The 16,790-nt window shown below is 35.3% G+C and overlaps 1 protein-coding gene across 2 annotated transcripts; it reads right to left on the bottom strand.

Annotated features, from left to right (window-relative positions):
* Nucleotides 1-1,603: 1,603 nt before the first annotated feature.
* LOC114354119 (myrosinase 1-like) lies at nt 1,604-4,278 on the bottom strand. Of its 2 annotated transcripts, none has more exons than XM_028306380.1 (6): nt 4,229-4,278; nt 3,568-3,701; nt 2,768-3,432; nt 2,376-2,684; nt 1,995-2,236; nt 1,604-1,788 (listed from the first exon to the last, which is right to left on the bottom strand). In XM_028306380.1, exons 3-6 carry the CDS (start codon nt 3,371-3,373, stop codon nt 1,629-1,631), a joined length of 1,317 nt encoding a protein of 438 aa, XP_028162181.1. In that variant the 5' UTR covers nt 3,374-3,432; nt 3,568-3,701; nt 4,229-4,278; the 3' UTR covers nt 1,604-1,628. The 2 variants fall into 2 exon arrangements, with proteins under 2 accessions (XP_028162181.1, XP_028162180.1); XM_028306379.1 differs by lacking the exon at nt 4,229-4,278 and adding an exon at nt 3,958-4,209.
* Between the last annotated feature and the right edge of the window lie 12,512 nt (nt 4,279-16,790).

A 16,790-nucleotide genomic window follows, 5' to 3' on the forward strand; every position in this document is an offset into this window, starting at 1 on the left:
ACAATTACATAATGTAATTCATCAAAATCATTCATCAAGTTAATATAATTTTTAAGCCTAAGATTACAAAATATCCAAATCGGTCGCAGTGATCGGATTCCATTGAACTAGAACAACCGCTCAACAAAAAAAAGTGTAGATAAGCTGACAGCTCGTGGTGCTTAATGCAATGTTACGTATCACATGCTCTAGTGGAGTGTAACAACGCATGGTAAACACTATCGCTTGACACGTGCATGACTGACCTGTCAAATCTGTCACACTTTGAGTGAAATGGCTGCTGCACTGTTACTGAGCTTTAAGGTTTGTAACGTTCTACGTCCTGCTACTTGCCATTGCAATTTTCCGGTTGCTTGGATCTCTTATAAATTGTAATAGGAGCAATTTGACTCTAAAACGTGTGGTTGGATGTGAGTGATGTAGCCCACTTTATATTGGCATTTTTCAATACTAGAGAACAAACTCCAATTTACAGAGTCGCTTTCCGTAGGTTTTTAGGTTGGTGCGGAATTTATTTGTTAAGATATAGTTTACTAGGGATCCCCTTTTCGGTCGTTATTGTGCTAAGGTTTCAGTAGGTTTATTATAGGTTTTGACGATTCGAGTGAGTCCGCTCACACGATTCTCAACTAGTCAGTTTGCCTAAAGCGACGGTTATGCGTAAGGCATTTTCCTACAAAAACATAATTGTATTTTCAAAACCTTTTTTTAAATTACTGCCTAAAACATAAACTAGCTAACGGAGGTCATTGAAAATGTAACACTTAGATTAATCCAATAAATCAATCTAAAACTCATTTGCATGTACGTAGGACATGTCATTGATATTGGATAATAGCGTTAAAACAAATTTATTGTTTTATATTTGACCATGAATTGGTAACAATGCTATAATTTACGAAAAACCCTGCGTGCGTTTTCTTCCGACTGAGCTGTAACATATTATTTAATCAGTGATATCGATCATATTATGACGTAGCAATTAGTTAACAACTAAAGTATTACACTTACGGCAAGCCATGTCGACGCATGTCCAAGTTTTGATCAGAACGACCAATCATCTAAAGTATCCGGTTCCGTGACACGGATTAGTAATTGCGTAGGTATTGTCGAACTAAAGAAAGGGTTTTAGTAGTTATCTAATTGGTAGATACTACCTACCCTGTATTAATTAAATGATACTTGTTAAAGGCGAAAATACATTTGAAAATTTCGACGAGCTCAATGTCTACGCTCGCAGCGACGGTACCCGGCAAGCGAAAAGTTGTGAGTTCAGTTGCCGCCGAGGCTGTCGAATTTTTCAGGTTTGAAAATTAGCTTGAGATAAATTAATAAAGTAAAAAAATAAAATTAAAAATAATTTATTGTCAGACAATGCAGTCCATATTTTGGTTAGTAACAGATCTTAGAGACTATGTTAGTACAGCTTATTTGTTTAATCTCTTAATATTTTTAATTAGGTGATAGATCGAGGAGCCATCACATTAACATTTAACCCCAAACATCTAACCCACAACCACAGAGACCTAACAGGACTGAAGGAATCATGCTAATACCACGATGATTAACTGTCCCTCAAGTTTCTAAATAAAGTAAAAGTATATAATAATAACGTAGTTTATTTGTCATCAGTGTCCTTCGTCAATAGTCATCACAGAGGTGTCGGGTTCGAAGCCGATGTCGAGCGAGCGCGTGCGCACAATCTCCTTATACACGAAGGCGGACTTGCGCGGGGTTCGCGTGCGGTTCGGGCTTTCGAAGTCCACGTGGTAGATGCCGTATCGGACCCTGGAAGAATAAGGACGTTATTTATAGGTACTTAAGGTAGATTATCGCTATAACTTTTAGCTGCTTATTGAGTCTTCAGACCAGTTTTTCAAGCGGCTAGCTTTTAACTAAAGAACTCCTAGACTGTCCGTTATTTTTGAGTCCTAGGCTAGCTGTAGTTCTTATCTATTAACATTACATATGAATTATTTCAAATGAGAACTCACGTGTATCCCTTAGTCCATTCGAAGTTATCCATGAGACACCATGCGGTATACCCAATGATATTAGTGCCATCATCAATGGCATCCAGCACGGCGCCAATGTAGCCCCTATAGTATGTTACTCGTTCGTCGTCGTCCAACCCAGTATAGTAAGTTCCGAAACCATTTTCAGTTATAAATATAGGGGGGTTGTCATATTCTTCTCTAAAGTAGTTTAGTAGTTTGTAGAATCCCCAAGGCACATACTGCAAAAAAAGAAAGAAATGTAATCATTGCGCAGAGAACAGGTCCAATCCACATGGTATGCATAATTACAAAGGATGCGATATCGATGACAAATATCATTAAACATAATGACAAAATTAAAACAAGAAATCAACTTACGTCAGTTGAACTAAATTCGGATAAAACCCATTCGTTTAGTTTGAATACATTGACACCAATATCATCGGCCCGGGAAGGAACTGCATAGCTATTGATGGTGTCCTCATCCATATTCACGAAGTAACTGGAGTAATGATTCAGTCCGAAGAAATCTGACGTTCCACGAACGTATTCTATTTCTTCAGGAGTAAAGTCAGGAAGTCGGGATCTGGCAAATCCTTGTTCTGCACTTTTGCGAGCTACTTTCTCCTTTACAATTGAAGGCCAATCCCCCTCCTTTGAGAAGATAGGATGAGCATAGACTCCTGACTAAAAATTCAAAAAGAAAATAAAAATCAACATAAGTTAGGGCGGTAAGTCATTATTCATTAATTACTGAGGTAGGCACTTACGTCAAATTGCAGATATTCTCTTGAAGCAGTGGCATACAATTCAGACTCAGGTTCATACCACTGAGCGCTGAGTGTAATGGATATATTGCCTCCCTGAGACGCTCTAAATTCTTCATCATAGATATGGTAGGCCCGTGCGTGAGCTAATAGTAAATTTTTAGAGCACAAATAATCAGCCACACCAGGAATATTAAGCCTAGGCGCTAACAAATTTAATCCATAGCCATAAAGGCAAATTTGAGTGGGCTCGTTGATGGTGATCCAATATTTAACCCTGTCTCCGAACAGTTCGTAGGCAGTCCGTACGTAGTCGCCGTACCAGTCAACAATATTGGGATTTGTCCATCCCCCCATCTCTTGAAGCTTTTGGGGCATGTCCCAGTGGAAGAGTGTAATCATTGGTTTAATGTTGTGTTTCAGTAGTTCATTAATCAAATTGTTGTAGTAGTCAACTCCTGCTTGGTTGATTTTGTCTGGGAAACTAGTAGGCATGATCCTGGTCCAGGACAGGGAAATTCTGTAAAAGTCAACGCCCATTTCTCTGACCATCTCTACGTCACGTTTGTATAAATGATATGAGTCGTCCGCGATGTCTCCTGTAGACATATCATCGATGGGGCTGGGTATCTTGTGAGTGTCATGATCCCAGATACTCTCCGATTTACCTATGAAGAAAATATAAAGACAATTAACAAAATAAAAAAATAATTTTCAAAAGATTCTTTTGTATGCAGAGTTGACTGCAGGGAGTACAAAGAATAGGTACTTAAATGTTTCTTGAGCCTCCAAATCATACTCACCATCTTCATCCCAAGCCCCTTCCACCTGGTACGAAGCGGACGCAACACCAAACAGGAAACCGTCAGGGAATTTCCTTACATCTTCTCGAATTTCAGGTGTTTTTCCCAACACCACGTGGAAACAAAACAAGGATCTGTAAAATATTTTCTGGACTGAGTGAAGATCGATATGTATGGCTCACATATTAGATATAACGGATTTTGACAAAACTTCAAGAAAACTAAAGCTGAATTGCACTAGGTACCTAACTTTAACGATGTAATACAAAACACAAAAGTTTGAAAAAAAGAAGAAGAAGAAGAAAAGTAAAGAGTTTGACAGATTTTAGACATTAGTTATAGTTAAAGTAAGATGGTACAACCCAACATTGTTTAAACTATGCTACTCACAGAACTATCCTTTTGAGAAACATTTTTGTTGCACGATCACTTTTGTTATGACAGTAAGAGCAATCATTCGGTTATATAACTTAGCAATATTTTTATCATATCTCATTTAGAGGAAAGATAATTCCGAAGATGAATATCATAAGTACTTTTAAATTTTTATCGTACTTATATCACTTGATAAAACGATTTTAGTATGGGGAGTGGAGCGGTGCTAAATTATATTTGCGAAAAATGAACTGAAATGAATGAATACTAAAAATACGTCAAATACCTAAGCTACTAACAGTGGTAAACAGGTAATCTAAACTGGCACCTAAAATTCTATGGCTCCGAATTAAATACAAAATTGGGCGAAAGAAATACTCAGTAAACGACATAAACATTAATTGGGTGATTATTAAACCGGTTTGAGTTAATATATGAAGTAGGTACTTCATAAAATAGAATTTTGGGATGTTTAAAGTGTACTGCATTAATAATATCGATAAAAACAATTGTTGTAATATTTTTTCTATTTTGGCTTAATATTCTCTTGAAAATAGCATACTGGGGTAGGAGCTACAAAGCGACAACGCTGCTGTGCAATGCGGGAGCATAGCTACATTAGCTACTTCTGATTTTAACAGCTTTTTTGGCAAATAAAATTCAATTAGTTATTAAAAAGAAACGTACAGACCCCAACCCACAACAATTATTTAAGCTTTTAGTAACTTTATTATGGGCCTCTTATTAAGACTCAAGGTCACCCAAAAGGCGATGGAATGTGCTATACTCGGAGATTCCCTGCGAGATCGAATCAGAAATAGTGAGGTGATTCGCAGGAAAACCAAATAAACCGCCATAGCCCACAACCACGGTAATAATATCATACAGTATTGTAACTTCATATAAACAGACGAAACGAGAACTTTCTTTCGAAATTCAAATCTCGGTATGCGCTCGGTATGCAAAAGTCGGGGGTGTCGCGAATGCGAATGTGCCGAATGGACGTCGGTGGCCAAGTGTTAAAAATGACAAAACTGATTGAATTTGACTGACCGTCATTTACGGTCAAATTGGTCAAAAATTAGTCAAATTGACATTTTCAGTCAGTTTGATTTGAAATGAAAATTATATTGTATTAAACCAGCTTTTGCCTACGACTTCGCCCGCCCGAAATTAACGTAACAGATCATTATGATTATTAAAGTTTCAAAATTATTTAAGTAGATTTTACTAAATTAAATCTACTAGTTAATCACAAAACAACACACATTTTTAACCTATTCCATTTACAAAGTATTTTGTTTGTCTAACTAAATAAAAAAATACAATCACAAAACTATACAGGGTGTTAGGTAAATGGGTATATGAGCCGACACTAGCCCATGCTAACATGCGCATATAAATGGTATGGTGAAGTCAGAAAATTGATATCTTCGTTTTAATTATTTTAATTTTCATACAAATCGGATTTTATAAAATTTATTTTGTATGAAAATTTAAAAAATTAAAATGATGATATCAAATTTTTGACTTCACCATACCATTTATATGCCCATGTACATGGGCTAGTGTCGGCTCATATACCCATTTACCTAACACCCTGTATAGAAATTCTAAGTAGGCAGATGTAATTAAACTGGGAACTGTAGGTGGGCAGCCCTATCGCATGTTGTCATACAGTGACGTACCGCGCGACTGTTGACATTTATTTCAAAAATATGGCCGAGTTGGAATACTGTATAGATAGTATTACCGTGCCACAACATAGCTAAAATCAAGTGGCAACTTTAGTTCATTGCTCAACATAATATTTGAAACACTTCGATTAGAGTAACGCAGCACTTTTGCAATAAAATATTTACTAGATGTTAAATATTGTGTGAGCTGCAAAATTATTACTCTAATATCATAATTATTGTTGCCTAAGATTATACTGATCGATCTGATTAACCCGTAACTCAAATTTATATTTTCAAGTCACCGTTTTCAATATTTCTATCCGCTCTCAGTCTTTCGCTCATTTGGTATTTCAGTGCACTATAATCAGTATTTTAGATACCCTAAATTTGAATTTATAGTCGATCGCTTAAATACCATCCTTTTAGTATAAGCTAAATTCGGTTAGAGCCACAGGGGTTCTGTTATGAAATGATATAAGTATAAAAAAAAGTATTTTCTATGATATTTGCTGATAAAATAAAAGGGCAACAAGATAATAATTTCAAGTTGTTTTGACAATGCTACTCAAACGTCAAATCTATTACCTACGTCAATAATAGGTTTTCAATAGCAACAAGAGCTGCTATAGTGATTAGATATGAGATGATGATTCCAGCTGATTCCAGTATGAAAATACGAGTACCTAATACCTACAAACATTACCTACGTACTATATATGTATATTTTGGATATTAGTCTCTAATATGTAGGTGGAATTTATTACTCATCGTATTTGAATTTTGAATATTTGCCCTTAGCGGGATCTGAATCCACTTTTGCAGCTGAGTTTGTATTCGATGGAATTTATCCATTAGGCCTGGCTGGCCTATTTAAGTGTTTTTAATTATCATCCCCAACCTTTTACATTTAGTATGACATGACAAAAAATTAAAATATATTAATTTATTTAAATAACAGTGGGCCCCAAACTAGGCATAGCCTGTATCTTGGTGGCCCAAGCAGTGCAGTTTAAAAAATTTATATATTAACACTTTTATTTAAATTTACATAACTGATATAAAGTGTAAGGTCAAGGCCACAGCTAAATTCCTTTTCAACGTAGCGCTCTTACAACAATGACGTTATCGTTATCTGTCAGTCGATACTCAAACCTGCTAGGAAATTCTCAAATGTCAAGTGTTTACAGTAACATAAAAGAGATTGGCCGTTTTCCTTGCAGTTATTATGTAATTGCATTGTCTACTGCCCGCCCTTATAGCATTATAGACCACGCCTCTATACCTATGCAGTCACGATAATCTACTCTATCAATCGAACCTTCAGCACGTTCTGGCCATAACAGCTCGATTGTCGAACTAACACTTTAGATTACACTATAATTTTGAATATCTGGACTTAGCCTGTTGATTTTCAAATAATAAAACTCTAAATTACAAGATTGCAAGTGCTTAGGTAAGCAAGAGTGCGGCTACGCGATCCATCGTAGATCTATTCATCATTATCATCATAATTTTAATCAAAAGCCGCTCACTGCTGAACTTCGTACTGACTTCCAAATTAGCTGAATACAAGTGGCCCGTTAAACTTTTCACTAAATATCACGTATTTTAGTGCTCTATTTTTATTTAAGAGTTCACTACTGATTAAAACTACCATTATGCCTTTAAAGTCTTACCAATTATGACTCTCTCTTCATTCACTAGGTACGGTACTATATTAATTGTATATTAGTTAGCAAAAAAAGATACATACAGTCAAACATAGAACCTCCTCCTTTTTTGAAGCCGGTTAAAAAGGTCTTACGTCCATAAAAGGACAAGCCAATAGAGTTAAGACTAACCCCGAGGAAATTGGCCCTTTTGTGAGCCAAACGCGCAATTAGAACCAATAAAAATAATTGCACTGATTGCCTTGTGCGTTCTGTGCTGGACGCATGTCATTTGCAACTGGTAAGGTTTCGAAAAACTAGTTGATGCTTGTTTTACTACAATAATTATAAATTAACTACAAAATTAATAAATTTTATTTGCAGCGGCAGCAAATAAATATATTTGTCGTAAGTGCTTTTCGTTCGTTAGTTTTTAATTTTGTAATTAAACTGTTCACGATGCATGCCGTGGCAGCCTCTAATTAAGACACCATTTAGTTTTTAACATTTTTGGTTATAATAATTCATTTTCTTGTATGCATGTTTGTCTAGTTGGTTGTCCTAATAAAAAAAAAACTGTATTATGTTATTACGCGTACCGGAAAACGCAGCGTGTGACGTCTACCCACAAGGTGGACCGACGACATCATAAAGGTAGCAGGAAGGCGCTAGACGCAGGCCGCTACCAACTGGGCAATATGGAAAGCATTTGGGGAAGCCTATGTTCAGCAGTGGACGTCCTATGGCTGAGATGATGATTATGTTAAAGGCTTATTACAATAACAAAGAGTCTCTGAAACAGCCATAAAATATTACTTTTACACGGTAAAAATAAATGACATCGATATTTTTAATCTTTATTGTTTTAATTTTAAGGCACTCTTCAGGTCAGCCATAAAAAATTAAGAAAAAAAAATCGCTCCAATTAATAAATCGATAAAAAATCGGATATACTAAGCACATCCCTACAGAGATATGTAAATAGTGTTTTGAGCATTGGTGTCGATACCATTTCACGAATTACATCTACTTGTAAATAGCTAACTGCGCGTTAATGTAATATCCTTTTGCAAAATCAATGGGCAAAGTTTGACAGGAAGAGGCCAGCGTAATGGCGCTACATTTAATTAAGGCTTGCAATAATTAGGGTTAATGGTTTGGGTTAAACCATTAAAAATACTGGGGTAGGTGTTGGTACTCCAGTTTGTGTTGAGCAAATTGCACAAAATGTTGAACTATTTCATTATCGATATCCTTACATTAGTTGCACCACCTTATTTTAACTGTAACAATACATTATCCGGTTGTTTTTGTATGGAGTTTGACAGATTTTTGACGTTTGTCAAAATTAAAGTAAGATGGTGCAACCTGGCCTAAAAGTTCTTACTTGATTGACAGTTTACTTCTATGAATTCTGTATTCTTATGAACTCTACACACCAAGCGCCGACGCCAAGCCGCCAGGCTGTCGGCGGCTTTATTTCAAAAGATAAAAGTGGATTCTTGTACTCCCATGAGTTTTGACAACATGTTAAAAGTCGATGACTGTGTCGGCGAGTCGGCAGCTCTGGTATGTAAGCTGCATTAAGCAGATATTGTCCTTTAAATATTTTGCCACACTGGATACTTTCTGCGGTCTGCGGTCAGGTTAAAGTGAACGCATCCATTGTGATAAATACTTATGTTACTTTCTTTCCAGTAGTGACTGAGTTTCTTGTGCTGCTTCTTAGTTCTTATAGTGACTGAGTTTCTTGCGCTGCTTCTTTTCAGCACTGGCCCATTTATTGTCTCGAAGCAGTGGTAGGGTTAATATTGGGACGTGTAAAAGTGCTTTTTAAAAACCTATTTGTAAAAATAAATGAATTTTTTGAGTTTTCTCTCAATTAAGCTTACGAAATAGTGTCGTATTCTGTTTATGGCTTATGTTATGGTCTGCATGAGCATTTTGTAATATTCAACGCTTTAGTTTTATTACTCCCATCCATCGCATAGCCCCATCCATCTTGCTCATGAATTTCCCACGAAACGACAAAACATTGCATATTTGCACATTAGCCACATGTGTTATTGTGTGGTAATACGATGCTCAGACCACTATACCGCGTAGAGTCCGTAACACTACATACACACGTACATATTTCTGTGATATTTTTAGCAATATTATTCACATATTTCCACTTTTTAATGTATCTCAAATAGACCTCATAAAACACCACTGGTTTCTTGCTCGATAGTGAAGGCATATAATGATTGCATTGCATCCCATAGACCTGCCCTTAAGGTCTTCAATATGAAATTAGTCTCATGAAGCTATGTAAATAATTTGCTAGATTTAAGAGTGCTAGAGAGAAGTTTTTTTATGCATAACAAGGCAGGTATTTGACCGCAGTCACACCTGGTGTTAAGTGAGATGCAGTATAGGATGGTACATATCTGCCCTGTAAGTGCCTATTCACTCTTGCCCTGAAAAGGCCCAGATAGTTTATAATTTCCACGAATTTTTGACTTTTTCAAGACTTGAACCTTTAACGGATGACTTTAATTCTGCCTAATATAATGCTCTCTATGGCGGGTAAGTGGTCTGCAATACGATGTTATCTGTCGATACGAACGAGTTGCATTCGGCTCATACTTCATTGTATTTAAATGTTTGAACACCTCCCGATGTTAAAACAAAAAGCATTTCGGAACATTTGATGGTGTTACTCAACTGTTAGAAAATTATAAGCTGACATTGTAACGACATGGCCCATAATCTCTTTTGTCCCTGACAATACTTAACATAAATTCAAGGTACTTACTTACGATAGCACTTCTGACTATATTTACATTTTTATTACAAACTAGCTTTCCGCCCGCGGCTTCGCCCGCGTGGCTTTTTGTCTGTCACAGAAAAACAATATCCCGCACGTATTTGCTCACCGTTTAGACCTACCCTGGACTACGACAAACATTTTAAAACCAAAATCAGCTCAATCGGCCCAGCCGTTCTTGAGTTTTAACCCATTAACGCCCAAATGAAAACTACGGTCAATTTCACATAGCCAATGTTTATTTTCTTTATAAAAATACTTCAGAAATAATACTAAACAGAAAGAAATTCAAAAACAAAATCAGAAGTTAGGTTTTCAGGGGTGTACTAAGTTTAGTACAATGGGCGCTTATGAGTCATATTGAGCAAAGTCTTCTCCATCCTGTCACAGTGTTTTCAGGCACTTACTTGCAATAAGCTGTTTTGACTCTATTGAAACACACAGTAATTTTAAGCTGTCAAATCAGCTTGTTTGCTGGTTTATTTTGATTATAACCATTATTTCATATTTTTTCTCCACCAACTAGAGCAAGACTACCTACTTTTATTTATCTTTTATAGGTCAAATATGTGCGTACTATATATTTACGGAATGCTAGCTGATCTAAGCGACTATATGGGCTTACTATGCAGTGCAGTCTGCATGCATTTGAAATTGTCATGTCCACCATATAAGCGAACAAGACCCATCCACCGCTTTTTTTCCTTTTACCTCAATTTGGTAAAGTTCTATAGACTAGCCATCTGATCAAACCCACTGATCTTCTTATTATACTGGAGCTGGACACCCTGTGGTGCCTAACTCAACTTTTTTTTTTCTTCTCAAGAGACCCCATATAATGACCTTTTCTAATGGTTCTAAAGCATCAAAATTTGTTCCAATAGTACACACATTATTATCTTTCAATCAATACTAATAAAATTATTTTTGCCTTGTCGAATCTGTCTCTAGGCTTTTTGTGAAAATCTTTATAAGTAATCAAAGGATACCGTTTGGTTCTGTTTTTACGTGTGGTTCCAAAAACTATGTAACTAAGTCTCTTTAGGTCGACAAACAGCTCGTAATTGGGAAAACAATATGTTTCTTTTTGTTGTCTGTAACCCCATAAATAAAGAGCCATGTTATCGAAAAAAGAAAACAATGATTACATATAAAAACTATGAAGAAATAAGTAAACACTCTAATAATAATGCCGTTACTGTACTATTTTACGTAACATGTCAAGCGCCCATTGTACTAAACTTAGTACAGCATCACTTTGGGAGTTATAGCATGAAAAAAAATCCATGAAATGAACTTTTCTACGTATTTTTTATTAGAATATGTTGTTAGCTAATACACAAACAACATATTTGGTATTTTGTGTAACTTAAACCTTGCATAAAAAATTATCAAGTACCCACTAGAAGATACGAAAAAATCACTGAAACTAAATCGCAAAATACCCCCTTAAGATTGTATAATTGTGGTATGTTTCATCTCAGGATATAATGCATAGACCTTTGTTTACCGATTGGAATTATTTCCAGAGTAAAAATACCCACTAAATCAGATTTATCGTCACTTAAAGTTGTGTACTATTTATTGTACGGCGGGCGTTAATGGGTTAATCAGAATAACGAACATCAATTCATTTTTATTTATATAGATTCGTCCTTATCACATCTGTAAAAGAGATCTCAGTGTTAAGTTTTATGTGCTGTCTTCTGTACTGACAACAAAACAAAGATGGGTAATTTGCAGTAGAGGTACACATAGCTCAATTCTGGAAGTTCAGTAGAGAGCTTTGTGTTCAGCCATGGACTTCCTATGGCCGGTAATGAAGACAAAAACGGAGGTAAGTAGACAATAACTTTTATACTTTTAATAGAAACCAATTGACGACCAACTTGGTTTCGTTCTCTGATAAATTTCGTTGCGGGTCCAATGATAGTTTAACTTTCCCCCGGGTCAAACTTGACCTTCATTGGTTGGGTTTTATGGCGGTCAAGCTGTAAGATCCTGGCTACACAGGAGTTGCAGTGGTGGGAACGAGAAGTGGGAATACTCGTAGTCCCGACCTACTTGGTTTCGATGATCCACGGGAAAAGACATCAAAGGTTGAGGTAGGGCTAAAGGGGATGTAGAGTTTCGTAAAGTTAGAAATACGTTACAATGTTAGAATTTTGAATAATTAATATTTATTCGTCGATAGTTAATGAAATTGAAAGAGTTTTTCGAAACGTGATCCACATTAACAATATTGACATGAGCTAACCAGTTTATTTTACCCAAGAGCACCTTGTGAAATATTGTTAATGCTTTCAGTAAAACAATGCAGACGCACTTTATTTTAAGGACTTTACGAAACAATTTAAGATTTTTAAAAACCAATCCAAAGCACTTATGTAATTTCCATTCGCTCCATATTCATATTATTATGACGTAAACATTTTTGACTTGTAGATAAACCGCTTTTTAACTAAGTAAATTATAATTAGTATTTCGTTTTTTTACGCAACACTATGCAAAAGATATAAAAACTATTTGGGTTCATTAAAAAAGTGGACTCGCTTGGAAATAGACGTTTGTATTATGTGTGAGTAACACTTAGGAAAAGAATAGGAATGTTTATTTATAAATTGACACACTTATATGATCTATCGGTTAATGTATGTAAATATTTATTTGTGTCATCGATTATTTTAGGCAAAAGCGCCAAAGATCACAATGACTTGATCATTCATTTAATTTGCAAATATTTTTTATACCCTACCTTTTTTTAAATGATTTAAGGCTGATTTTTCAATCGCTGGTTAACTTTTAACTGAAGAATTAAGTTTGGCACATTGACAGTTTCAGTATAGGAAATAATCAAAATGACCATTTTATTCTTCAGTTAGAAGTTATCCGACGATTGAAAAATCAGCCCTTAGTGATACAGCTACCTACACGTATAATTAGTTATTTTGTTAAGTACCTACTTAAGTATCATTGTTAGTTGTTACTAAATATAATATCTTTTTTTCCAGCAAGTGAAATAATTATCATCAAATTAGACTAGTATTTATTTTTGTTAAAAAGTAACACCTACGAGTATGTATACTAATAAGCTACATTAGTGTTTAACGAATAATTCGTAGTCCGTACATATTAAGTTCCAACATCCATTACTCATACCGTCTAAAATGCAATGTTGTTAAGTAAATAAATAATAAAAATAAATATCTTTTAGTTACTTTTAACTGTTGTCAATTTATCATTTTGATATAAATCGCGGATATTGCTGCGCTAGTAAAGTATGAGGCCTTGAATTTTTTAATGCACCAACCTAAATAGATCCTAATCATGCTATAGGAAGTGTGTAAGTATAACATAGGCTTATATTTTAAGCGTTCTCTTTTGTAAAAACTTCACTAATCAACGCTAGAATTCAACGTAATTTATTACGCGCAAATATTTCATAAATCAGCCTTAATTAGTGAGTTATGTCTAAATTATCTATTCGCGAATCGTTTATGTTATTAATATGGACATTTATGGACAACTAGCTGTTGCCCGTGACTTTGTCCGAGTTGCGGGTTTAATATTTAATTTTGTTACACATTTTAAATTAGGTTTATATGATTTAATGTGAACTTAATTGAAGTAACAGCCAATTCGTGTTAGCTCTACATGGGTGGTCTTTTTTAAATACATAATATTTATAGTTTCCATAAATATACATATGAATATGAAATAATGAAAATTATTATGTAACCCGAAAAAAATACATAGTTAAATCAGATACTAAGTACCTACATAGCCAGACGGGTTGCGGTAGGCCTGATTTCAGCATATTTTTCTCTTACTCGCAATTTAACATAGAGCGTCAGCTAAGACAAAAGCTGAGAATCATCCTCGTACAAATTATTTTCCTCAAGATTTAGTTTAAATATTATAAAGTACATTATGTATGTAGGCAAAACCCTCCACCATAGTGGAGGAGGCTCATAGTCCAGCAGTGGACTGTAAAGGGCTGTTGATGATGATGATGATGACATTATGTATACCTCACGCTGTACCTACACAGGACACCTAAACTCGGTTTCTACACGGCAGCTTATGCAAATACTGTATCCTAGCAATTTATGACTGAGTTATTTTGCGCAAGTCATTTAAGTAACAGAAAATTTGAAAGTTTATAGGAAGTCGATTGCGCCTAAGGTCGCATATCAACCTGTTTCGGCCAATTAAGCGACACTTCTATGTTACTCGAATGTTTGTATACTCGATTTTATTAAGTAGAAAGTGGAACCGAGCCGACTAAGCGGAATGCATAATTAGAAATATATTACGTATCATCCTACAGTCTTACGTGAGGACAAACGAATTTTAATAATTAAAATGGACTGGTTTTGATATTGCATGCCTTAAATTGGCTTTTTGTGGATGCTTGTATCTGCCTGCGACACTCGATTGACAAATACATAATAATATGTAATGTGTAGAAACTGGGCTAATTTCGATAGCTTTGATTGTGGGGGTTGTAATAATTGGGTAGTAGACGTCATAGTATAAAATTCTGATACAACACGGATTTGATTATACCTATCTTTTGCCATCGCTTTGATCAGTTCAGTGAGCCTGCCTTTCTGCGAGTCCCCAACGTCTGTCTACCGTAATATCCCCTCAGCCCTCTTCCCATCAAATACTTAATGCTCACTAGAGCGTTTAGTTTAAGTCTTGGTTTCATGTCCTGGGCATAGCCACGAGACCTCACAAACATTGCTCTACAATCGTATACACCAGTAGCTTTCATTCATCATAACTCATGATTCAATGAAATAAACTTTATTAATCTATGGAAATCGTATTGCCAAATAAGTTTATTTCAAAGACCAATATCTCTCATTTACTAAAGATAGCTTCGTAGACACACGAGTAGATTCATTCACAAAACCAAACCAAAAGAAGTAGTATTTCCCAAATTAGCCCATTTGTAAGTGTGCCATCAAGGCAACAAACCCTTATTAAGGAATTCAACTGTCTAGGCCTTAAGTACTTCCCTTCAGTTGATGACCAGCCACACTGGCATCTGAAGCAATTAGCTCCAAATAAGGCAGCCGTAATATAATCTGCAAGTGGCCATAACAGTCTAACTGTCACATTTAATATTAAATACTAGGCGGTTTTGGGTAACAGATTGTTGGTATGTAGGCGAAATAGAATAGAAAGCTCAAGTAGTTACAAAAACAAAACACGACTAGCTACAACTGGTTATTTTAAAAACTCATTCTGTCGTTACGCAATATCTTTTTTCTTTTATCCTTGCAAAAGTATAGGCCTAGAATATAAATGACAGGCCGTTATCTCCATCCATTAACTGAAGATTGTAGAAAAAAGAGCCAGTCCATTTAATTTAATCGAAATCTAAGGAATGGTAAACTATTTTTTTTTTCAAGTATTGTTTAACAATTCTTTACGTTTACTGAAAAAAAAATATATCGATAATAAAAAAACTTATCTTAACAGTTAATAGCAAAGGTTTATACACGTATTTACGCCGCGCGCGTTGAAAGTTTTGTGTTTGGTATGAGGAGGCTGATTTCTTTTAGCTTTATTTGCCTTGAATGCTACACATTTTTGTCTAATGGATTGTAGTTACGGTAGTCAGATTTGGCGCTATTGCACCAATTATTTAATTGGTTTAGTTGACATTTATATTAGATTAATGTGAGAATTCGTTTAGCAATGAACAAACATTACCGACAAAAACATGTGTTACCTAGTTTAAAATGTAGTTACATACTTAGCACATACGATTACATTTACTCGCAACTACACATAGAGCAAGATTTTAAGATAAAAGAAAGACTCAAACTCTAAGCAAACTTCTTCACTCTAGGCACAGCTATAGGACTATACCTACCTCACGTTCACACCGCTGCAACTCCTGTGTAGCCAGGATCTACAGCTTGACAGCCATTAACATCTTAACCAGCGAAGGTCAAGTTTGTCCCAGAGGAAAGTCAAACTGTCATTGGACAACCCGCAACGAAATTAATCAGAATGACAAATAGTGTACCGCAAATATGTATCGCAAATCCTTTATAAGAAATACATAGGTATTCGAAAACCACACAACGCTGTCAATTTGTGTCGCGTTGCTAACACGGCTGTGTTCGTAGCTTTAACACTATTTGACATACAAAGTGCTAATCTAAAACAAATGAATTACCTTATTCTGACCCTTATTTATATTTTTATTTCACAAGCACCGGAACAAATGCCAAATGATACTACAAACAATAATGATACAAATGGCTCCGGCATGGACAATGCTATGGACAATGTATACATTCAACAAAGGAATGCCATAGAGCTGCAATGGATGGAGCTCTCGCAAAACAAAATTATGTTAAAACACTGTTAATTTACCTTAAGCGATGATGTTGGTAAAATGAAAGCTTGGAAAATTTGGAAATGCATTCCATTTTGTGTAAGTCGACTGAAAATTCATAACTTTTTGCTGTAACAGTTTCATGAGCATAATTTAATTAAGGGATGAATTAATAAAAAATATGATTTTCTGTTACCCTTGCACGAAGATTGTTCCTTTAATTTACAGCATTTACTTAATTTATGAGTGGAACGTTTTCTCAATAATAATTATCAAAAGTAGTAAGTAGGTAAGTTGTAGTTATCTTTGTATAAAAATACACTAGAATCGAATCTATGCTTTGTAGC

Source organism: Ostrinia furnacalis, unplaced genomic scaffold (genome assembly GCF_004193835.3).
Source record: "Ostrinia furnacalis isolate ACB-3 unplaced genomic scaffold, ASM419383v2 OfSCF1918, whole genome shotgun sequence".
Lineage (NCBI taxonomy): Eukaryota > Metazoa > Arthropoda > Insecta > Lepidoptera > Crambidae > Ostrinia > Ostrinia furnacalis.